The sequence below is a fragment of the Equus asinus genome, chromosome 8, assembly GCF_041296235.1.
Source record: "Equus asinus isolate D_3611 breed Donkey chromosome 8, EquAss-T2T_v2, whole genome shotgun sequence".
NCBI lineage: Eukaryota > Metazoa > Chordata > Mammalia > Perissodactyla > Equidae > Equus > Equus asinus.
In genome coordinates, this window is record NC_091797.1 from 10,504,122 (window position 1) to 10,529,195 (window position 25,074).

The window sequence follows — 25,074 nt, forward strand, 5'->3', positions numbered from 1 at the left end:
CTCTCTGGATAGATACCCAGTAGTGGAATAGCTGTATCATATGGTATTTCTATTTTTAATTTTTTGAGGCATCTCTGTACTGTTTTCCATAGTGGCTGCACCAGTTTGCATTCCCACCAGCAGTGTATGAGGGTTCCTTTTTCTCCACAACCTCTCCAACATTTGTTACTGTTTGTTTTAGTTATTTTTATCATTCTAATGGGTGTAAGGTGATATCTTAGTGTAGTTTTGATTTGCATTTCCCTGATGATCGGTGATGATGAACATCTTTTCATGTGCCTATTGGCCATCAGTATATCTTCTTTGGAGAAATATCTGTTCATATATCCTGCCCATTTTTTGATCGGGTTGTTTAATTTTTTGTTGTTGAGTTGTGTGAGTTCTTTATATATTATGGATATTAAGCCTTTGTTGGATGTATTACTTGCAAATATTTTTTCCCAGTTAGTGGGTTGTGTTTTTGTTTCAATCCTGTTTTCCCTTGCCTTGAAGAAACTCTTTAGTCTGATGAAGTCCCATTTGTTTATTCTTTCTATTGTTTCCCTTGTCTGAGAAGACATGGTGTCCGGAAAGATCCTTTTAATACTGATGTCAAAGAGTGTACTGCCTACATTTTCTTCTAGAAGCCTTATGATTTCAGGTCTTAGCTTTAGGTCTTTGATCCATTTTGAGTTTATTTTGGTGAATGGTGAAAAAGAATGGTCAATTTTCATTCTTTTACATGTGGCTTTCCAGTTTTCCCAGCACCATTTGTTGAAAAGACTTTCTTTTCTCCATTGTATGCCCTCAGCTCCTTTGTCGAAGATTAGCTGTCCATAGATGTGTGGTTTTCTTTCTGGGCTTTCAATTCTGTTCCATTGATCTGTGCACCTGTTTTTGGATCAGTACCATGCTGTTTTGATTACTGTAGCTTCGTAGTATGTTTTGAAGTCAGGGATTGTGATGCCTCCAGCTGTGTTCTTTTTTCTCAGGATTGCTTTAGCAATTCAGGGTCTTTTGTTGCCCCGTATGAATTTTAGGATTCTTTGTTCTATTTCTGTAAAGAATGTCATTGGGATTCTGATTGGGTTGGTGTTGAATCTGTAGATTGCTTTAGGTAGAATGGACATTTTAACTATGTTTATCCTTCCAATCCATATGTGTGGAGTGTCTTTCCATCTCTTTTATGTCGTCATCCATTTCTTTCAGAAAAGCCTTGTAATTTTCATTGTATAGGTCTTTCACTTCCTTAGTTAAATTCACCCCGAGGTATTTTATTGTTTTTGTTGCTATTGTGAATGGTACTGTGTTCTTGAGTTCTTTTTCTGTTGGTTCATTATTAGAGTATAGAAATGCTACTGATTTTATGTAAGTCGATTTTATACCCTGCAGCTTTGCTGTAGTTGTTGATTACTTCTAAAAATTTTCCAATGGATTCTTTGGGGTTTTCTATAATATAAGATCATATCGTCTGCAAACAGCGAGAGTTTCACTTATTCTTCCCCATTTGGATTCCTTTTATTCCTTTTTCTTGCCTGATTGCTCTGGCCAGGACCTCCAGAACTATGTTAAATAAGAGTGGTGATAGAGGGCATCCTTGTCTCATTTCTGTTCTCAGGGGGATGGCGCTGAGTTTTTGCCCATTGAGAATGATGTTGGCTGTGGGTTTGTCATATATGGCCTTTATTATGTTGAGGTAGTTCCCTTCTATCCCCGTTTTGTTCAGAGTTTTTATCATAAATAGCTGTTGGATCTTGTCAAATGCTTTCTCTGCATCTGTTGAGATGATCATGTGGTTTTTATTCCTCAGTTTGTTGATGTGGTGTATCACATTGATTGATTTGTGGATGTTCAACCATCCCTGTGTCCCTGGTATGAATCCCACTTGATCATGATGTATGATCCTTTTGATGAATTGCTGTATTCGGGTTGCCAAAATTTTGTTGAGAATTTTTTGCATCTATGTTTGGTCCCAAGGGGTTTTCGATTTTGATTAAAGAAAAATATCTGGGGCTGGCCTGGTTGCCTAGTGGTTAAGTTCACGTGCTCCACTTAGGTGGCCCAGGTTTGTGAACTTGGATTCCATGTGCGGACTTATGCACTGCTCATCAAACCATGCTGTGGTGGTGTCCCAGATACAAAGTAGAGGAAGAAAGGCACAGATGTTAGCTCAGGGACCATCTTCCTCACCAAAAAAAAAAAAAAAAAATCTGTTACCAAATGCTGTCTTTTCCAGACTTCATCATTTTACAGGGTATTTCCGAGTTCAGCCAACATGTAATGTCCACCCGCCCTCCCATCCCCAATCCTAAACGTGTTCTTTTCCTCTAGATTTAAACAATAAAAATCAATACTCGAAAAGAGTGGAAAGCTTCGCCGTCTCCTCCTGAAGGTTTCAGGCAGTGGGCATGCTTGTGTTAGTATGTGCTTTGTGTTGTCTTGTACATAATTATCTGCTAGTACTGTGGATTTTCTTGTCAATACAAAATGTTGGTAATTTTGAAAGAAAATGAAAGATTTATTAGAGACAAGAGGAATTCTAAGATGGTTTAGTTCCCAAACATGCCTGATCAGAATTCCTGGGCGGAGGGACCCTTGTTAAAATGCAGATGACCAGGCCTTTGTCTATATTCTGGTCAGTCTGGATCAGGGCCCTAAAACCACTCCCGGGGTGGGAAACAATGGTATAATAAATAGTGAGGAGTACTGTTTTGGTAACAACCTGAAACTGCATCTTATTTCTTATAATTTATTTTTCTGAGTATGCCAGTACACACATGCACTCCTGCCCACACTTTCTTGTGTTTCTTTATGGGTATTACCGTCATCATCATCATTTTCCTCAGTAGTAGAAGCATGAATTCTTCTGTATTTTCTTTATTTTGGTTTTTCAGCTTCTTATGGGATGTTACTGTTTGGCCAGTTCTCGGGTTGTAATGGCAGCATAGTGTAACAGACTGCTCAGGCTTTGGATCGGGAGCGACCTGGGTTCAAATCCTGACTGCCTCTTGTCAGATTGGGCTCTTGTTCAAGTTATGAAACTTCCTTAAGCTTCGGTTTTTTCAGCTTTAAATTCAGGGTGATAACACAACCTGCTGCTTAGGGTCTTTGAGAGGATTCAGGGAGATAATACCTTTACAGCCCTCAGTGTGTTGCCTGCCGCTTAGTACGAATCAATACATGTTAATGCCTGTTGTTTTGTTATGATGATTATTTTATAAGGCATGCCAACTGGCAACTTTACTAAACGTTGAGGGCACATGAGAGCATAAGAAGGGAAGATTCAGAACCTAGAAGCAGTAATTTATGTTTTTTGAAACTTTATAATGTATCTCTTACTTGTTTTCACCCCATACCTATTTTCCAGATTGTTTTCAGCAGAGAAAAGCCTTTAGGAAACCTCAAAAAGATCCACATTTGTTTAGATTATGGAGGAGCTATGACATTGTATGCTGTTCCATGTGGATTTTGACAAGGATTTGAAATCCTAATTGGAAGCCAGAGATGGTGGTTTTGTCTGTAGAAATTAGTGATAAAAAAAGAAAAGGAACAAACGTAGGATGGAAAATGTCTCCAGAAGTAATGAATCAATGATACCTTCCAATCCCCAAAGCTGATTCATTCCTTTGTTATTCATTCATTCCTCAAACCTTCATGTCCTGGGCATTATACTAGATATTGAAGATATAAATAAACGTGGATAAAACACAGGCTCTGCCCTCAGGGGGCCCACAGTCTAATGTGAGAGACGGGTAAATGCATAGTTATATCAAATTGCGGTGAATACAGAAATAAAGGTAGAGAGAGCATTTGGGACCAGAGAAAAGCATTTCCCGGAGGAGATGATGGTGGAACCAAGTCTTCTAGGAAGAATTTGAGTTAACCAGGTCGTGTCAAATGTGGGGGTGAGGGATGCTGTGGACATTTCTTGAGCAAAGGAAAGAGGCAAGGAAAACCCCATGTGATAATGTTTTGTATTGAGAAGTGGACTCTGCTCCTCTCCTGCCATCATGACACTTAAAAGGGAAATTTCTCAAACATAGTCATGATGAGGGTTCAGATCCCCAGTAGCCAAAACTTATGTCTGTATCCACTCAATAAATAATTACTAAGTGGTAATTGAGAACCAGTATAATTGAGCAAACTCTATGAATTTAAATCAGTGTTTTCAGACTTTGAAAAAAAATTCCTGATTTGGGCTCTGACTATTGGTATTTCTTATATCTGTCCTTTCAGCTATTGTCACATATTTGGTTCAGGATCTAGCATTCTTGTGTCTGCACAGCGTACTCTTCTCTTAGCTAATTTCACAGTGCTCCTCTAGTATGTCCCAACGGCCATTGCTAAGTACTTTCTGTCCACGTATTTTGACTTTGTCTTGTGTTCCTTCTAGTTGAGCTTGTTGGTGTGTGGCGAGATATAACGTGGAAGCCTTAGGTAGTCTCTTGTGCTAATCTTCAGCCCTTTATAACACTGTATATGTCAGATTTTCTCTCAAAATCCTATCTAATTCTCTTGTGAGCCTATATATTAATAAAATGTTGGAGGACTGGAAAGTTACTTTGGGGTGTTTGTACTGGAAAAAATCTCTCGTACAATTTTAATGTTCCACTAGTTTGGCTATCCATTGGTGTGGGCGGCATTGGTATATTTATATTATGTATACATGTATATATCCACATACATACCTATGTATGCATAAATGCCCATTCATATATACATATATATCTATATACAGGTGGATATATGTCTATTTTGTCTAGGGAGAATGCTCTTTTAAGATGAGTGTCATATGAAAGATAAATATTACTTTTATCCAAAATTATTTTGTCTTATGGCAATAGCCATTTTGTTTGATACCTTTTTGTCCTACAGTTTTGGGACAAATTGAGGGCACTGAGCATGCATATAAGTGGTGTAAGTGGTTTACGCTTTTTGGCCTCACTTTCAATTTCATCTTTTGGTCTTATCTTGATTTCATACTTCCAATTTAAAATTTATGTTATCTCCTTGTGTTGTTATTTCTTCATAAGCTGTTTTTAATCATTTATGGAAAAAAGTGGGATATAAATATGTATTTTAAAAATTACTATTCATGATGACTAAGTCATTCAGAAAGATTGCATTATAATAGAATAATAACACAAGTAACAGAATGGCCTCTTTTCCATAAAAAGACTACTATGTACTATTTTAGGTGGTATAGGATTATATGATTTTTAAGGGTTTCCAGAACCTAGGAAAATTAGAGTAGTTAGTGCTCAACTATCTCAACTATGGTACAGGAATGTGGTTGCCGCCTCTCCGCGCTTACAGTATAGTAGAGACTTTGGTTAGGCAAACCTAAGATGGGAATGAAATTTCCTGTTAATGTTCCACAAAAAAGAGATGTTACAGTGAAATGAGACATTTGGAATGAAAATGAAAATCTTCTGTATGTGGAAAATAGCTGAAGTTTTTAAAGGTTATATTATCCCATGAGACTAGGAGGAAAGCAGGAGGGTAGACAGCGTGTGCCTCTTTGAGGAGAATGAAAGACTGAAAGTGACCACGGGATGAGGAGATGAGCTAGAAGAGGGAGGGAATTCAGAACACTTGCAGGCTGTTCCTTTTTTGTAGTGGTTTAAAATTTTTTTTTCTTTTTCACTTTTTGCTTAATGAATTCTCTTTGTCTACTGCAGTCTTTTAATGGAGGAAAACCATTGCAGTTTTTGTTCCATTAAAGTGTTAAATTCGTGATAAAAGTGGTGAGTTATCCAACCTCAGTGTATTATGCAGCTGCTTTTGTGCTGAAAGGACTATGTCATTCTGAAGGAAGTTCTGTATTTTATTCTCTTAGTCAAAAACTTGATTCTTCAATGACTTTATTCATTCTCTCTGGATTACTCATGTTTACTTTCTTTGCTAATGGCAGGGTTCGCTAACAACATGCCCTTTCTTGTTGGGAGATTTGGCAAACTCAGAAAGCCTGGTTTTTGTTTCTTCAAAATGTGTGGACTTCATGGAAACAAAAACTATTTTTTGAACTGTAGATATTTGTTTTTGTCTAGACGGTTATACACACCTGTTTAGTAATCTTGAAGTTGGCAGATTCTCCAAAATGTGAATGAAAAATGTTATTTTTAGAGGTATGTTGTCAGTGGGTTTATTGTTCCTATGATAAAAGAAGGATCGCTTTTCAGTGATCATGTTGGTGGCATGTGAAAAACAGTAAAGGATTTCCTGGGAAACGTTGGTAGGTAATCGTAGCTGCGTTTCAAGGTTATGGACACTTCAAAGTGCTATAAAACTATAAGTTGATTTCTTTGCAAGTCTGCTTTCTCATCAGATAAAAATAAGAGTACCAATTGCTGTTTACCTTCCTAAATGATGTGTTTACCTTCCTAAATGATGTATTTTGAAAGAGTCACTCATGTAAACAGCCTTCCAAATGGTACTCAAAGTAATTTGCATTTCATTCCTCCTGCACTTACTTCTGAGCCTTTCACTCTTTCTGCTGATCCCCAAATGATTATTTTGGGCAAACCAGAATGCCTGTGGAGGTTGTAGAGAGCCTCTCCTTAGAAGTTGATAAACAGGTTCTTAGTGATTTTGAGGGTGGGTGCCACTCTTTTTGAAGGCTTTACTGTTTCACATTTGCTTCTGCATTGTTTTATTGCTTTGTTTTTGAGATATAAGTTTCCTGACAGGCTTCTGGCCTTGAGTTAAGATTCCAACTACCAATTTGCCACATTCTATATAAGGAGTATTTGAGAGTCTTTTCTTGTCTTATGTAGATAGAGCTAGCGTCAAGTATCCCTGAGGTTTAGAGTATCATGTCAATCTCACTAATTAGAAAGAGGTGAAGTCTGGTCTAGAGAGTGTGTGTGTGTTTACATGCATGCTTCTGAAGATATAAACTAATGCTTATTTTAGTTATTCATTTATGATCCCAATTACTAACTAACCAACCGACTTACCAACTTATCTGTAGATAGTTATGGAATATCTACTAAGTACATGCCACTCTATCTCAGCAGAAGGGTAAAATATGAAAATTTGTTAATACATGGTTCTTGCTGTCTTGGAGTTGACCCGTTGGGAGAGATGAGATGTGCATGCATATTAAACAGTGAATTAATAGGGCAAGGAAGTAGGATTATTCTAAATGCCAAATTGATTGGCACAGGCCCAGGAGTATAAGGAGTTCAGGAAACAGAGAGAGAAAAATGAAAGCTGGAAAGATTAGTGAGGGCTCCACAGAGGAGTCGGGGCTTGATCTCTGCTCTCGAGGATGAGTAGTGAGAAGACAATAGTGACAGGAAGGTGCATCCTGGGTGGAGGATGCCGTAAGCGTGGCATTGGACTAAGCGTAAGCTTTTTGTGTTTGGGGAGAAACATTGAGAGGCTGCTAGTTGGATTGGAAGGATGCTATTGGAGTAGTGGAGCTTGACGAGGTTGAATGGGACGGATATTCATATATATTCTGATTATGAGGAATTTGTAGACTTTGTTGAAAGTTATATATATTCAAATTTTTATGTTTTCTTGCTGTACTTGGTTTTGACACACAAAAGTTTCTGAGAGGAGCAAGAATATTAAAATCTTCGATGAAAATCTATATTTCAACACAGGCTTAGTATTAATATTTGCAGAAATTGTTATGTAAATAGATACACATGTAAATATGATGTGAATTGACATGTGAGAAAACTAACAGCGTAAATTTTTTCCCAGGCCGGACCTGATCGACATGAATACTGTTGCTGTTCAAAGCAACCTTGCAAATTTAGAGCACGCTTTTTATGTAGCCGAAAAAATCGGTGTTATAAGACTTCTGGATCCTGAAGGTGAGTTGTTGTCTTGACTAGATGTAGACTGGCATGAGTGTCTGATCGGAGGTAATCTCTCAACATTTTGAAATAACTTATGCTGCTGCTTTTAGATGTCGATGTCTCCTCACCTGATGAAAAATCAGTAATAACGTATGTGTCATCTCTCTATGATGCATTTCCCAAAGTCCCGGAAGGTGGCGAAGGCATCAGTGCCAACGTGAGTACTGATTTTTCCACACAGCTGCTGATGGGTAATGACCTGTTGGCTGAGTTCTTTGATAGAAATTTTTACAGTATTTAAATATCGAGTATTTTTTAAAGAATTTGAGTTAATGTGCTATTTGGTAAACCAAGACTATATGCATTTTCATGGCACCATACCACCATTAAAATTAAAGTATAACTTAAAAAAAATTTTGTTTTGTGTTGTTCATAAAGTAGGCTGTTCAGAGTTACGTATCATTTTATAAGTAAAAGCTGTAAACCACTGAATTTTGGAGATTTTCATTTTTAACTCACTGCTGTTGTACAACTGCTCTATTTGATATCCTCCTATATGTATAGGATATCTCACTGTGGAAATCACTTTCAGGTTTATTAACTCGTATAATCCCATGAGATAAGTTGGCTAGGTATTGTTTTTCTGATTTAAGAGCGATCCCCCGAGGAAGGCTGTTTGATTTTGCTAGATTAACAGAGCTGGTTCGTAAGCAGAGCGAGGTCTCTGACACACCACTTGGAGCTTTTGTTAGCCCGCTGTTTCCCAGAGGTTTGTGTAACCAGTTCAGTCGTGCGTGTTGTAGTGGGCATGCTAACAAGTTCTTGTGCGTTTCTGGAAGAGAACAGGAGCCCTGCACGTGTGGTGCATTTGGAGCTGATCCGCCTCACTGTCGGCTTCGCCTCTCCTCCTTGCACATACGTTTTTTTCTGTTTTACTCGAAGATTTAGGAGCTCATCCTGGGGAGCTGGCTTTTCTGGTCTCTTGCTTCACCTCTGTGTGCCGTTGGTTCTAGACTTATTTCCATTTCCTTCCTCTTGTTCTTTCTCTTAGAAGTTTATCCTCTTTGATCCCTGAGGAACCGGCCCCCGTGCTCCTCTCTCCTCTTGTGTCTGCCATGCTTCAGTGGTGAGCATTGCTGCAGCACGTTTCTTCTGGCCATGCTTACTTTATCTTCTCGCTTCCTCCACCCTAACCCTGACTCTTACTCTTCGCACTAGAACTAGGATCGTGGCTTTCTTAGGGTTTTCCATCTCCGTTATTTTTCTCTTCCCATCAGTTCTGCACACTGTCATCAAATTAATCTTCCTAAAACCTGATGTCTTTAGCTTCAAGACTTTCAGTGACAACATATAGTTTGCAAGGTTAAATCTAGTCTGATAACCTGACGTTCAAAATTCTGCATAATATTAGTTCTGCTCACCTATATTTTTAGCTACAATGTCCCAGCACAAACTGCTGGGAGCCAGGGCATTTCCGTTTCAGAGTCCATTCCCCCCCACTCCTCCATCAGTAATTATCTACTGGTCATTAGACACTGCACAGGGACTGCTTCTCCTAAGAAGCCTTTACTGACTGTTTTGAGGCCAAGTTATGCTTACCTGATCCGTATCTCAACCCTTAGCGCATGCTCCCTATTTCAGTTATTTCAACACTGAATTAAATACTGGTTTTCATTTTGCTTAACTGTTTATATTATGACTCTCTTGCCTCCCCATGTAGACAGTAGCTCTTTCATAAAAGGTATCATATCTTAAAGTATTTTAAATCATACAACACTTAGCACAGTGCCTTCAATATAATAAGCACTCGTCAAATAGTTAATTGAACATAGCAGTTCTTGTAGTTTCTAGTTTGCCCCATTTTTGAAAAGTTTGCTTAATGAGTGCTTGAATAATCCCATTGTGTACATTTCCTGTAGTTTTCATTCCTGTCTAGTTTCTACATATTGTAGAGCTCTTCAGGTTTCAGGTATTCAGTGGACTTAGATCTAAAAAGGTTGGCAGAGATGGCAACTAACCTGGCTAATGGCAAGTTTATTACTCCCCCTTCTTAAGTGCCTGGAAAACACCCCAAACAGATCACATTGTTTTTTCCTGCTGCGTTTGGTGCAGCCACAGAAGCCTTCTGAACACACTGCTCCAGCAGCCACAGTCTCTGGATCAGAATTGGCTCTCGTTAGGCTGGTCTTAGTCGTCAAATGTTGATAGCATGTTTTTAAAGCTGTTTATGTGGGAAGGATTGGGACTGGGTGGAAAGTAGGAAAACATTTAGCTCGTGCTCTCCATCATTAAAGACATGTAAATTCACAAAATGACCTCTGACTAAGTCATGTCAGATACGAATGTTGTTATCTGCAGACATGGACCTTTTCTGTCATTTTATTCTTCCAGGATGTTGAAGTCAAATGGATTGAATACCAGAATATGGTGAACTACCTCATCCAGTGGATCAGACACCATGTGACCACAATGTCAGAGAGAACATTTCCGAATAATCCTGTAGAACTAAAGGTCTGTGTCACTGCAGAAGCTAAGTAGGATTGAACTGATTAGTAAACTTTTAATTAATGTATAATAACTTTAGAAGTTCAGGAAAAATTGCCCTTGGCAAGCAACTAATAAATAGGCAATTTTTTAATTCACTCATCTCCTGTTACATGGAGAAAATGGAGGTAAACATTAATAATGAAAACATAATAGCAACAGCATCTTAAAGACATTTATAGTCCTGTAGCTTTGAATTGTTGCGAGTTTAAGGTATAAATTGAGAGAGATTCTGGAACTGACGTTGCTAAATTGCTTTCGGTGCCTGGGAAACCCTTTGAGCCCCAGAGATGGCTGTGGCAGGAGGGGCTCTGGGAAGCTTGCGCAAGTGTGACAGTGGTTGGGTATGTGCCTGTGGTCACATTCTGTTAAAAGCTACTTCAGAGGCTTCTTTTGTATAGTAACGGGTACATACCATATTTCACCATGAATTCAAAAATACGTACTTGACTTCCAGTATAAATGAATTCATGATTTAGTAAAACAGTAGCTACTACCTAAAAACAGGTCCACCTCTTTGAGGCAAAACATTATAGAAATATAAAAGACATTATAGCTATATGAACTTATTGAAGAAAACTTGTCTCATTTTGTATATCTGGATTTGTAATAGCAAAGTAGTCTGCTTTATTTCAAGAAATTGATAATGTGAATATTAACAACATAGTCTAATTCTTTGAATTGTAGGCTTTATTTTCATGATCAAACTGGGATCACTAAAACTATAATAACCCAGGGTGGGCCCTGTTGAAGCTATTCATTGTGTTTATGCGTCTGCACAGATCGTCTGTGGAACAGCTCATATTCACATTGCCATGGGGAGTTTGTCCCTGGCATGAAGTTGCTTGGCATGTGTTGTTATGATGCTTTTTAAGTGCTCTTAAAGTTGTTTGTGTGATGTCTCCATATGTGGATGTAAACCTTTCCAGGGCAAGAAAGGTTTTCCTTTCTGTCACCACATCTAGCGTGAACTGTGTTTAGCACATAATGCATTTCTGTGCTTATTTTACTGATAGATGTCTTGAAACAATTGCATTTTGAGTTCAAAACAATTTTCAGATTTCAACTTATTTGCAAATGGATTCCTGTTGTTCAGACAATTGGGTAAATTTGTATTGGCTTCTGATTTATGTACATTATTGAAGTTTTAGAAGAAGTTTGAGTGACTGCACAGATTACTTGCCGGTGCCTAGGACAGGACCTAATATGGGAAAGGGAGTATATCATGGGGAAATGTCAGTAATTTCATTAGCCAGCAAGACTTCAGAAATGTGTCTGCCTGGAGATTTATGGGGACTTTTTAAAAAACAGCATGAATTGAGATGAAATAATTAGTAAACACTTACTAGATGTGGAGATGTTCAGCTACATAATTTTTATGAAGCTCCTTTTGAGTAAATATAATAAATTATATTTAAGAGATTCTCAAATTTATATCTGCAAACTAGATAATTTAATTTTATGGTGGAAACTTCTATAATAACAGCAGCAAGCAAGAGTATCTGTCTTTGTTTATTAATCTGTTTAACTTGCCCTATGGGGCATTGAAATCAAATTTTAGCCCTATCTATCTGATAAGAATTCTGTTTTCAAGGATAGATCCATGATGTAGAAGAGAACAGGTTTTTTCTTTTTCCTTTATGGGAATTATATCAGATTATTTTTCCCAAAACTTAAAGCTAAAGTGCACCATTTGGAAAAGTGCCTCTTTTAAAGGATGCGTTTTCTTGTTTGCATGATGAGAGATTTTTAGTGGAACTGTAGTAAAGACTTGCCATGGTTTATGATTATCCAGATCCCTGTGTGGCACTTACTGAATCATGGCTCCCATCAATACTTACACCCTGAACAGATCATATATAACCCGGTCACCAGCTAGCTGGGAAGCGGTACTGTCCCTGAGTGTCAGTTTTATAAAGAAATTCCACTGAATGCATGCGACACAGTAAATAGCATTTGAAGTGGTAACGTTGTGTGATGATGAACACAGTCTGTGAAGTTTGGCCCTTCATTTATTTTCCATTTCATTCTAGGCACTTTATAATCAGTATTTACAGTTTAAAGAAACAGAAATCCCACCAAAGGAGGCAGAAAAATCAAAAATTAAACGCCTATATAAATTGTTAGAGGTAAGCAGAGATTACCTTTGTCTTGTCAGGCATAATATTTATTTTTTTTTTTACATCTTTGCTTCATATTAAATTTTTTTGTTTTCTCAAGATTTGGATAGAATTTGGACGCATCAAACTCCTTCAAGGTTATCATCCAAATGACATAGAAAAAGAGTGGGGGAAGCTCATTATTGCCATGCTCGAGAGGGAGAAGGCACTTCGTCCAGAAGTAGAAAGGTGGGCCAGAGATGGTTTCTGCCAGGGGTATCGAGGTTGGGGAGGGGGAGCAGGCGGGAGGGGCTCTGTGTGCTCATGGGAAGAACTTGAGCTTTGGAGCCAGGCAGACAAGACACCAACATTTGCTTTTTCCATTTCCTTGGCTCTCTGATCTTGGGTAAGTCACTTAGTCTTTCTGATCCTCCATTTTCTTATCTGGAAACTCTCCCAAGAAGTTTGAGGAGTAAATTAGTGAAGTGATGTTTAACAGGACCTGATAGGCTGGGTTGGCATGTGAAGTCTCATCTGAGAAGGTGGTTACAGGTTTAAAGTCGATCAAAATTATGTGAGAATTTCCTAAACTGGCTTTTAAGACACCAGGGCGTGGATCCAAAAGCTCCTACATAGTTCAATAGTTAACTTATTTTGTTTCTTGTTACACTTTTGGCTATGGCCTGCTTTCCGTGTGGCAATGGGAACCAACCCAGTCAGCCTCCATTTAAAGGGCAGCGAGATGGCATCTAGAAAACACTCAGTAAATGTCAGATCAAGTTCCCTTTCTACTCCACTTCTACAAATGCGTTTATTCCATGAAGTCATCACCGACTCCTTATCATTCTGGCCCTCCCACTACACCCAGTTGCCTGGGAAAGTAGGAGACGTTTGTTGAGTGGATTCGTCTCCACATAATCCTTACCTCCCAGCCTGACTCGTGGTTCATGGGAATTGTGGTCTCTGTTCCTCATTAGCTGTGAGCTCCAGAGGGGCTGGCCCTTCAGTGTAAGGCCTGTGTGGTCAGGCGCTTCTCAGGCCTTCTCACACCACACCCTCCCTGCTGTCTGTAGTGTAGCCACACTGGCTATCTCTCAGGAGCTCTCGTGTGCCAAGGTCCCGCCCTCCTCCATACACAGGATCTTTGCACCATCTGTTCCTTTGGCAGGGAGGTTTATTTCACCCTCCTTATCTCTCTTTACTCCTAATCATTCTCAGATCTCAGCTCCAGTGTTACTTCCTCAAGAATCTTTCCATGATCTCTCAGGCTAGTTCAGATGTCTTGCTTATAACTCTCGTATTTACATGCATTGTTCCTTCATAACACTTATCTCAGTTGTAATTTTATATTTATTTCTGCCATCGTTTGACTAGGGACTGCCTGTTCTATGGTTACGAGTTCCAAGAATATGGAGACAAACTCTTGTCTTTGCTGTCCCTTGTGTTGCCGGTGCTTGACGCAGCGCCAGGTCAGGTGTGCATACATAGAGATGCTCAGTGTACTCATGTGCTAGTGCCCCACACGTGACTGCAACATGGTTGGAATGTGAAATAATGTGTTGAAGATATGAGAGCAAGTCTAACTTGTCAGTCCTTTATTAAATTACTGATTGCAGTCTTGTTAAAGCATCATATTATATCTGCATAACTGGATCTAGATCCCAAACAAGCTTGAAATACCCGAGATGGATTTCTATGGAGGAGGTAATTCTAGATGATTAAAATGAGATACTAAGCTAGTCATTTGAAGTAACAGAAAAGCATGCCACAGAAAGGCTACAGAGTGGATTTTTAGTCATCAGACAAGTAGCTGGGGGGGCTGGCCCCATGGCCGAATGATTAAGTTCACATGCTCCACTCTAGCGGCCCAGGGTTTCACCGGTTCGGATCCTGGGTATAGATCTAGCACCGCTCATCAAGCCATGCTGAAGTGGCGTCCCACGTAGCAGAACCAGAAGGACCTAGAATTAGACTATACAACTATGTACTGGAGGTGCTTTGGGGAGAAGAGGAAAAACAAAAGATTGCCACGAGATGATAGCTCAGGTGCCAATCTTTAATAAAAAAAAATTAAAAAAGAAAAAGAAGAGTAGCTGGCGTTTCATCTATGTTAATAAAAAGGCAGTAGGTCAGAGTCAGAGTTCAAGGTCCAGGAGCCAGTCAGTCCTGGATTAGATTATTAGCTCAACCTGCATGCCATGTAATCTTAGACAACTTCATTAACCTCCCTAAGCCTTGCTTTCCTCGTTTGTAAATGGGATGTGATAGTATGTACCACATTTGGTGCTTCTCACTCAGAGATGAGGTCATGTACGTAAAATGATTAATTTCCTGACACATAATAATTGCTTAACAAATGTTAGGTGCTGCTATTACTGATTTGAGTTTTTCCGTTTACTGACTATATTTGACATGGCACTCGCAAATTTCCCCTTTCTTGTCTTCCAAAAAGAAAAATATCTACCTTTGGATGGAGAAGCGACAGTTTGGCTTGGTAGTGTTGGAGCAGGAAAATATTTAGGAGCTTGGTTGGGTAAATGCCTTCATTTTTCTTGACACAACAAGTTTTTTGGCATTAACTGTTAATTGTAAATAATAGCTATGTGGCATGGGAGTGTCCAAAAGACAAATGAGAAAGAGCCAATGTTCTTATGCCAGATAGTAACCTATAGAAGGAAAAACAAGCACAGATGAATTACATCTGCAAGCTTTGCATCGATATTCTGCTTAGCTCTTTGGCTTTTAAAAATATAAAGTAACTGTAATAAGATTAGAAGTAACATTCCTGAGAGCACATCATACCAAGAATGGTAAATGGATGACTTTCCAAATAATTTAACCTTATAAACAAACGACATGGCGGTTAAAATGGAAATGTCCTTTGTTTCTCATTGAACTTAGTTGCTTATAGGAGCTTCTAAGCGCCAGCTTTTAAACCTTGTGTTTTCAGTACAGACCGGGACGTTGACAAAAATCAGGCTATGATTGAATATTTGTGTTCTTTTAGCTGATGATTGGTATTGCCAGAGTAACTTTTACTAATCGTACCTGGGCTTTGGTGAGGCATCTGAGTTGTTTTTTAGATGGTTGCAATTGGATGACTCTTGGTGAAAATATTTGGCAGGTATTCTTCAGTGACGCCCCGATCAGCCTGCCCTGTCCGTACTTGCAGGGTTTTAATACGAGCTGCAAAAGGCAAACCTCAGCTAGCAAACGTGTGGCTTTAGGCGAGATTCTTCTGCATAGTTATCAGCATATTATTTGTCATGTGTTGAATATGCATGTTGGAGCGTATTTAAGGAGCCATTACAGCTGTAACATTCAGCTGCCACTTTTCACCGGTAGAAGTAGAACCTTTTGCAGCCCTTCTGAGTTTCAGTCTACTTTTAACGGTCAAAGAAAGAACATCATTTCGGGAGTAAACATGCACAGTAGTAGTTACAGTTACCACAGCAGCGATTCCGTGTTCAGTAACACTCTGAGCACCCGAACCAGTCTTGATGCCAATGAAAATTTTCTCTCGGTTAATTGTGGTCCGACCCTGATCAACTCCTGCATCAGCTTCGGCAATGAATCCTTTGATGGACACAGGTATTGAACTGTTGGTGTGGGCTCGTGTTTTACTTTGGGTGGGCAGCAGTTTTCAGGGCTGGGGAACTCTGTGACTTCAAAGGGAGAGACTTTATTTCATTATGTCCCTTCTTTTAGGTTGGAAATGTTGCAGCAGATTGCCAATCGAGTTCAGAGGGACAGTGTCATCTGTGAAGACAAACTGATGCTTGCCCGAAATGCTCTCCAGGCTGTAAGTTCCTTTCAGGAGCCATTGAGGTTGTCGCAGATGGGTCTGAGCGTTTGCATGTACTAAAAGTTTTGCATAACTTTTGGTCGATTCTCGGTAGTGTTGTCTACCAAAACTTAAAGTTTGTTGAAGATTATCATCACTCTTTGCTCTCTTGAGGGGTGGTTGAGCAAGGGAAAACCTATTTTTAAACCAAAAGGGAAAACAGAGAAAACCCAAGTAGACCCTGTTCCACTGTTTCGAGTTTCATGTTTGAGGCTAGATTTGAAACTTGTTTCACAGAATTAATGTTGATTCTTTTAAAATACAGGATTCTAAAAGATTAGAATCAGGGGTGCAGTTTCAGAATGAAGCAGAAATTGCTGGGTATATACTTGAATGTGAGAACCTTTTGCGCCAGCATGTAATTGACGTACAGATTCTTATTGATGGAAAATACTACCAGGCAGATCAGTTGGTCCAGAGGTAAGAGTGCTGCTTATCCAGCCCCTGTCTTTTCGTGTAACTGTTTCATGGGCACTCACGATAGGAATGTAGAGAGTGACAGTTTTATGAAATATATTTCTTGTTCTCTTTTCAGTTGAAAATGTGTGTCACATTAATTCTGGTATATTTTGGTGTAAATAGGTATTTGTTCTTCAAAGACAAGTAATAGAAAAAAATATTTTGTGATACATATAACATTTAATACTCTAGCAACTAATATACTTAGAGTTAAAATATTCATGTTTGACATTTGAAAAAGGAAAAATATTAGAAAAGTGTCTTTTTTAACTCAACTTTTCAGTTTTCTGTTTATCTCGTCATGAAAGTGTTCATAACAAAATGTTGGAAAAACTACATTTATATAAAAATCTGTATCTCTGAGAAGTGGGTTGGGGGGAGGGCTTCAGGTTTTATACTATATATAATATATATGTAAATATATAAATATATATGTGATACATATATGAAACAAAAATTACAAAAGATGCTTTGACCCAATAACTCCACTTTCAGGAATCTATAGTAATTCTAAATATAGAAAATATACAAATAAATATAGAAAAAATGCTTTTGTTCATATCAGAAATATTTTATAGTAACAAAAATTTGAAATACCCTACCTGTCAAATAATAGGAAAATGATCACAATGTAGTGTAGTAATTATGTTCATTGTAAATGATAGTTATGAAGACTGTGTGGTAATATGGAAAGTGCTTATAGCATAACATTCAGTAAAAATAATTGTGATGCAAAATTTCATCAATATGTGACTTTTTTTGATGGACATTATGTTTTTGAGCAAGTTTACAGAAAAATTAAGTGGAAAGTACAGAGTTCCCATATGGCCCTTTACACCCCCGTCCTCCATTATTAACATCTTGCATTAGTGTGATAAATTTGTTACATTTGATAAGCCAATATCGATACATTAGTATTAACTAAAAAGTCCATAGTTTACATTAGGGGTCACTCTTTGTGAAAAATGCCTTTTATATTTTGGTTTATCCCTTTCAGGGTTGCAAAGCTACGTGATGAAATTATGGCCTTAAGGAATGAATGTTCCTCAGTGTACAGCAAAGGACGCCTGTTGACAACAGAGCAGACGAAGCTCATGATATCAGGAATTACTCAAAGTTTAAACTCAGGATTTGCACAGACTTTAAACCCCAATCTGAGCTCAGGACTGACCCAGAGTTTAACGCCTTCCCTAACCCCTTCTAGTGTGACATCGGGCCTGTCATCAGGTCTGACTTCCCGCCTGACTCCCTCCGTCACGCCGGCTTACACGCCTGGTTTCCCATCAGGATTAGTTCCAAATTTCAGTTCAGGAGTAGAGACAAATTCTTTGCAAACTCTGAAGTTGATGCAGATCCGAAAGCCCCTTCTAAAGTCTTCTTTGCTGGATCAGAATTTAACAGAAGAGGAAGTCAACATGAAATTTGTTCAGGATCTTTTGAACTGGGTTGATGAGATGCAGGTAAAAAAATGTTTGCTTTACCTGAAAGTTTCAGCCTTTATTGCTGTCAGTTTCTTTTTTAAACCTAGTGTCTTTCTGTTTAAAGGTGCAGCTGGACCGCACCGAATGGGGATCAGATTTGCCAAGTGTTGAAAGCCATTTAGAAAACCATAAGAATGTTCACCGAGCTATTGAAGAATTTGAATCTAGCCTTAAAGAAGCTAAAATCAGTGAGGTATGTGAATTTAAAATCTGAATATATTTTATTTTAGCTTACTGTTGCTTTTTCTTCATATAAAGACTTCGTAACAAAATAGTAGATACATTGAATATGAGTCAGGATTCCTTAAGATTCCTAACCCTGATGTCTTTTTATCCCATCTTATAGATCCAAATGACGGCACCTCTTAAACTAACTTATGCAGAAAAGTTGCACAGATTGGAGAGTCAGTATGCAAAACTCTTGGTAAGCTTTTTGTTTTTTTTTAAACTTTCTGTTTCCCTTATCTCTATTTGGCAAAGACATGATTCTTATAATGATTTTCCTCATGAAGAATACATCCAGGAATCAGGAGCGGCACCTTGACACACTCCATAATTTTGTAACTCGTGCAACTAGTGAACTTATTTGGTTGAATGAAAAAGAAGAGGAGGAAGTTGCTTATGACTGGAGTGAAAGAAATACCAACATAGCTCGGAAAAAAGATTACCACGCGGTAAGGACAGCCTTTGCCATTGAGTGCCAAAGTTGTCTTTTAAGTTTGGATCTTTTTCTAACTCGCTTCTTAATTCTTTGTTAAATTAGGAATTAATGAGAGAACTTGATCAAAAAGAAGAAAATATTAAATCAGTTCAGGAGATAGCAGAGCAGCTGCTTCTGGAGAATCACCCAGCCCGACTAACTATTGAGGTAAATCAGAAAGTGTAACAGTCATGGCTGAATATTGACGCTTGATTATTACTCTTCAGATTCTTTTATTCCTGATAAATTGAAAAAGACAAATTATCAAACTCTTATTACAGCTTGTCTCAAAAATAATGTTTCTGAGAAATCACTGATTCTTGCTTTCAGTTCTCTTGCTCTTTCTAAGTGTGTCACCCGCCCATCACTTAGAACAAAGGGACCTTTGTCAGGCCCTGTGGGTGAAGAGATGTATTACAGTAAATAGGAAGGCCCTTGACTTTACAAGCTCTGATGTTTTATTTCTTTCTGACTCTGTGACTTGCACCAGCAATGTAACCTTGCTAAGCCTCATTCACCTACCTAAAATGGGGGAAATTGCTTGTGACCCATAGAGTTGTAGTGAGAACGAGAACAATGTGCTCTTACTGCTTAGTTCAGTTCGTGGTACATGGTGTGTTCTCAAGAAGTATTTGTTATTGCTATTTACTGATTTCGTTCATGATGTGGCTTTGTGAGGTGGATTGGAACAACATCCTAGCAAGGCCTCATGGTATAGCACATACATTTCAAGTCCAGAAATGGAGAACTGACGTGGGATTCATCAGGTTGCCTGTGTGGTGGCGGTGGTGTGTTAAATTTTCAGGCCTAATATATACTAGTTAGAGTTAGTGACTTTCTACTTGTGAAAGGGGGTTATGTAAGTGAGTGAGAAGCTCAAACACGAGCAAATTTGGTCTATTGCCAGAGAAAAAAGATGAAGCTGTGCTTAAAATGTGACGTGCTTCAAACAACACAGTTGAGGAGGGGTGTCTCTTAGTCTTTGTTCACTGAAATCGTCATGACAAGAAAGATCAGTAAAATTCTACGCCTCAGGAAGTTTTGGAAATGTTATATTTGGCCTTCTTTCATATAAAAATATGGTTTTGTATCCACATGAAATGCCACATAGGAATGTTAAAGACAGGAGAGTAGTGGCAGCTCTGGGGAAGGAAATTAGAATAATGATAGGTCTGGATGTGCTTTTTTATGATGATAACTAAAAGTAGAGTATTCCCTTATGGTGCAGATGAAAACTGTTAGGAAATATGACTGTTGGTTACGAATTTTGATGGGACTGGATAATGTGAATGTGACTTTGACTACTTTTATGTAGAAATATTAATCTAATTAAAAGTTTCTTGAGGGATAAATTAAGCCTTAGTCATCTTGATGATTCCATTGGCCTGTCCAATGTCTTGTGGGTACATGGGTAACGTTTAGTTAATCATCAATACTATTTCATATATTAAATGAAGAAAGAAACTAATAATCTAACAATGCACAATGATGTGTCTTTCATGACCAGTTTTCTCAAAGTAGCTTAATTTGAGGGAGCAGGTAATATGAGCATGATATGTTGCCCAATTTCCAGTGCAGCGTTGTACGTTCCATTCAGAAAGGCTGCCAGAACGTAGCTCAGCAGGAATGAGCTTTTCCAAAAGGAGGAAGAGTGACAGGCCGACTTAAGATAGTCATTGAAGCATCCAGGGCTCCCTCTTCTGGAAGTCCGTGAATTGCATCTTAAACATAAAAGAGTGTTTTTTGTTTCCCTAATGAAGTAGATGTCCTTTCTATAATATTTTTGCCCTCATGAAAATACACTTTGTTTAAAATAAAGATTCAAATAAACAAATATTTTTAATAAAAATTCCTAGTATTATAATAATTCCAGAATTACCCTGATATGGGGTTGCACACTCTCTTCTCCACCCTCCCCAAACCTTTCCCTGGACAAAACAAACACATAAACCTCCTTCTCTAGAGCTTCTGGCCTAGTTTTAGAAGCAAAAAACAAAGAGAAAACGACAGAACCATCTATTTTTGTGTCAGATGGTGTATTTTATGACCCAGTAATAGGAAAATTCAGAGAAAAGAAAAATGAATGGAAAGTGTCATGCAGGTGGGCGTGTCTGAGGATTCCACAAAGTTGGTGTAAGGGGCAGTGGGAAAGGAATAAGGGGTTGGTTTTCTAAGTAGCAAGGATGGCTTGCATCCATTTCAAATTTAAATATTTTTTTCGTGTAAAAATAGCCAGCATTAGCTTTTTCCTTGTATTTTAAGAGGAAATTTCAAGAAGTTTAAAATTTCAAGGAAATTGACCGGACTGGTTTATAAATTTGTAGTTGAACTTTTAGGACTGGCTCTGTGCAAGTTGGAACTCTTAGATTGGAGGGACATTTCGCTACCCTGCTTCTCCAGTCTTATTCTGTGAAAACAATCTCATCGTCTGTTTAGATAGTAGAGTCTTTCATCTTTTAAAGCATTGTTGTGTATGCACACGGTTACTCTCCAGCCAGTCACGGTGGCTGTGTTTTACCTTTAAGGCCTACCGAGCGGCCATGCAGACGCAGTGGAGCTGGGTCTTACAGCTCTGCCAGTGTGTGGAGCAGCACATCAAGGAGAATACCGCCTATTTCGAGGTATGTGAATGGAATCACGATGCCAGGAGATGGTATTGTGGTTGTGACTGACTTTACAGAAAACACCTTCATATTTATTGTTAAGATACATGTATGTATTGTTCAGGTGAAACAAACTGAAACGTTTTCTTTGTAGGCTATCTGGGCTGTATGTCCTATGGGATAGATTGAAGCATTCTCTTAAGGAGGAGATCCTTTACAACCTCTTAAAGTGTCAGAAAATCTTTGTTTTATAAATGTGTCTCTTATTAAAGAAATATTTCATTACAGAGAGCTCTTTATTCTTCAGAAGTTTTAAAATATTCTTGGAATTTTACGCCTACTTAAAAATTGTTTGGACCCTACAGTAAAATAGACCTTCAATCAAAATAACACAGGGCCAAACACGACACAGACGTGAGCACTGGACGCTGAGCATCCATTCGCAGTCGTCCAAGTTCAATAGTTGTTTGGTTACAGGAGGGATGTGGCTCTTAAGTTGTCTTGTGATTTTCTTCTGTTCTCACTTATGAGAGGTACACACCGCTTGCCAATCCTGTGCTTTACAGGGCACTTCATATATTTTAACTGCCGGTTTTCATCTTTCCATAGTTTTTCAATGATGCCAAAGAAGCTACTGATTACTTAAGGAATCTGAAAGATGCCATTCAGCGGAAGTACAGCTGTGATAGATCCAGCAGCATTCACAAGCTGGAAGACCTTGTGCAGGAATCGATGGTACGCATACGAAAACCTGTGCATTCCATCGGAATGTGTGATAGGGATCAGATTAGTGTTTTACTATATTGTTATATGTGCAGAACTGTATCTTTTGTTGGTACTCTTGATATTTCCACCTCACTCTGTCAAGCATTTAAACATTCGGTTGTAGTATTTTTTGGTCTCAGATATGACAAGAGCGTTTTTTATGTGACTGCCTTGATATTTTAACATGCTTCGACAGTGTTCTGTGTATGTGTGTGTGTGTGGTGTGTTTAGTCGTTCATTTCAAAGATATGTGTTAAGCACGTTCTGTGTCTCAGGTGCTGTTTTAGGTGCTGGAGATAGAACAGTGGACAGAACAGACAAGAATCCCCACCCTCCTGGTGCTTACACACTGTGGGGGAGTAGACAATAGACGTGATAAATAGTGAAATATATGTAGCACGTTCGATAGTGGTGAATACCAAGGAGGAAAGAACAACCAAACAAACAAGGGAAGAGAGATGCCAGAGGGTGTGGGGAAGGGTTGACAGGTTAGACCACAGGGTCAGGGAAGATCTTTCTAATGAAGTTCCGTGTGTGTAAAGCCCTAAAAGAACAGAGAGTACAAGTCTTTTACTTTTTAAAATCCATCTTGTTTGTTGCTTAGGAAGAGAAAGAAGAACTTCTGCAGTATAAAAGCACAGTAGCAAGCCTGATGGGGAGAGCAAAAACAATAATTCAGCTGAAGCCAAGGAATCCTGACTGTCCACTCAAAACTTCTATTCCGATCAAAGCTATCTGTGACTACAGACAAATTGAGGTACTTGTAACCCCCAGAAATAGACCAGTTTGTGCCATTGTTCATGTATTTTAAAAATGAGGTTACATTGCTTACTAGTGGTAAAATTTCCTACCTCAAAAAAACCAAAAATTCCCAAGATTGGCTATGGAAAAAGATTAGTCAATAGCGACCTCATTTGGTTTTTCTGTTCTTGATTTAAAACCAGATAACCATTTACAAAGATGATGAATGTGTTTTGGCCAACAACTCTCATCGTGCTAAATGGAAGGTCATCAGCCCTACTGGGAACGAGGCGATGGTCCCATCTGTGTGCTTCACAGTTCCTCCACCAAACAAAGAAGCTGTCGACTTTGCAAACAGGTTTGTGTGCATTAGCTAAATACATAGAGCTGGTTTGGGAGGCTCTCTGAAGGTTAAGGAAACAATCAATTCTGTGTCAAGGCCCACAGAATCAGAAGGATCTAGAACTAATAAACATGGGATAGTTCACAAACAGAAAGAAAAACTGTAGCGTGTTTTCAGAGGGAGTGCAAAGGCTTAATCTTGAGTTTTCTTTCATATATTTCAGAATTGAGCAACAGTATCAGAGTGTCCTGACTCTTTGGCATGAGTCTCACATAAACATGAAGAGTGTAGTATCCTGGCATTATCTCATCAATGAAATTGATAGAATTCGAGCTAGCAATGTGGCTTCAGTAAGTATAAATCCACACGTCAGCCTCGTCTGTCCAAAACTGTGAGGCACCTCGTCATGAGGGGTAGAGTTTATATTTGCTTTAAAATAGGATGGAGCCCAGCAGATCCATGCTCATATTAATTCAGTCAAGGAATATTTGTTATATGCCTACTGTATACAAGGCACTGTCTAAGAATTGTGGAAATCTAGAAATCACTTATTTCATTCAGTGCTCATTACTTTTTTTTTTAAAGATTTTTATTTTTTCCTTTTTCTCCCCAAAGCCCCCCGGTACATAGTTGTGTATTCTTCGTTGTGGGTTCTTCTAGTTGTGGCATGTGGGACGCTGCCTCAGCGTGGTCTGATGAGCAGTGCCATGTCGGCGCCCAGGATTCGAACCAACGAAACACTGGGCCGCCTGCAGCGGAGCGCGCGAACTTAACCACTCGGCCACGGGGTGAGCCCCCAGTGCTCATTACTTTTTGATAGGGAGACAGGACATAGTGTTTGGACTTACAGAGATGGATATAGTTTGATTTCCTTTCTTGAATTTTATGTTCTTGTTTTCCCTTGTCTTTTAAAACCTGAAATTGTCAATGAAGAAGAAAATTAATTTCAAGTGGTTCCTCTATTTATGACTCTAATATGAACTGGCGTGAACCATGAGATCTAACTCGAGATCTGTCCCATTTAAATTTAGCTCTTAGTACTATAATCACTTAATTACATGGATCGTTGGTCTTCTTTAGATAAAGACAATGTTGCCTGGTGAACATCAGCAAGTTCTGAGTAATCTACAATCTCGTTTTGAAGATTTTCTGGAAGATAGCCAGGAATCACAAATATTTTCAGGCTCAGATATAACACAGCTGGAAAAGGAAGTTAATGTATGTAAGCAGTATTATCAAGAACTTCTTAAATCTGCAGAAAGAGGTAAAGCATGCGAATCGTTGTCTTTTTTTCCCCGTAGATGTTTAGTCCTGGAATTTTCTGTTCTCAGTGGGAGTCAGTCTTAGGTGTGTTATGTCACTCAGCCTGTGTTCGGTAGACACGATTGCTGGAACGTTAAAAAGCATGTTGGAAGTAGGAGGTGCAAGGAGGCATTCATTTGTTTCTAAATGATGAATTAATAAAAAAGATACCAACAAATAGCATGACAAAGAATGAATTCTCAGTGCATCTACTTTTCAACATTTTTGCTATTTGTAATGTAATGTTCAGAATGGTGATCTTTTAGTTTCTGAAAAGATTCAATTATTTTCCCATGTACCAAACTTGGAATTTTTTTTTAAAGACTTTTTTCCAGAGCAGTTTTAGATTCACAGCAAAATTGAGAGGAAGGTACAGAGATTTCCCATAAGGATAAGATTT

General features: G+C 38.6%; 1 protein-coding gene across 50 annotated transcripts in view; it reads left to right on the plus strand.

Annotated features, from left to right (window-relative positions):
- The window catches only part of DST (dystonin), a 438,190-nt gene that overhangs the window by 258,239 nt on the left and 154,877 nt on the right, over positions 1-25,074 (plus strand). For 26 of the 50 annotated variants that reach the window (XM_070514639.1, XM_070514651.1, XM_070514648.1 and 23 more), the window contains 18 exons: positions 7,696-7,808; positions 7,904-8,010; positions 10,185-10,304; positions 12,371-12,466; positions 12,558-12,685; positions 16,145-16,238; positions 16,546-16,700; positions 17,737-18,199; positions 18,285-18,413; positions 18,567-18,644; positions 18,733-18,894; positions 18,984-19,088; positions 21,446-21,541; positions 22,133-22,258; positions 22,893-23,045; positions 23,233-23,387; positions 23,596-23,722; positions 24,453-24,636. In XM_070514639.1, the coding sequence (XP_070370740.1) occupies positions 7,696-7,808; positions 7,904-8,010; positions 10,185-10,304; positions 12,371-12,466; positions 12,558-12,685; positions 16,145-16,238; positions 16,546-16,700; positions 17,737-18,199; positions 18,285-18,413; positions 18,567-18,644; positions 18,733-18,894; positions 18,984-19,088; positions 21,446-21,541; positions 22,133-22,258; positions 22,893-23,045; positions 23,233-23,387; positions 23,596-23,722; positions 24,453-24,636 (2,591 nt within the window). Of the gene's footprint in view, positions 1-7,695; positions 7,809-7,903; positions 8,011-10,184; positions 10,305-12,370; positions 12,467-12,557; positions 12,686-15,375; positions 16,028-16,144; positions 16,239-16,545; positions 16,701-17,736; positions 18,200-18,284; positions 18,414-18,566; positions 18,645-18,732; positions 18,895-18,983; positions 19,089-21,445; positions 21,542-22,132; positions 22,259-22,892; positions 23,046-23,232; positions 23,388-23,595; positions 23,723-24,452; positions 24,637-25,074 lie in introns of those variants that run through there. The other 24 variants (XM_070514637.1, XM_070514649.1, XM_070514647.1 and 21 more) reach the window with 3 other exon arrangements.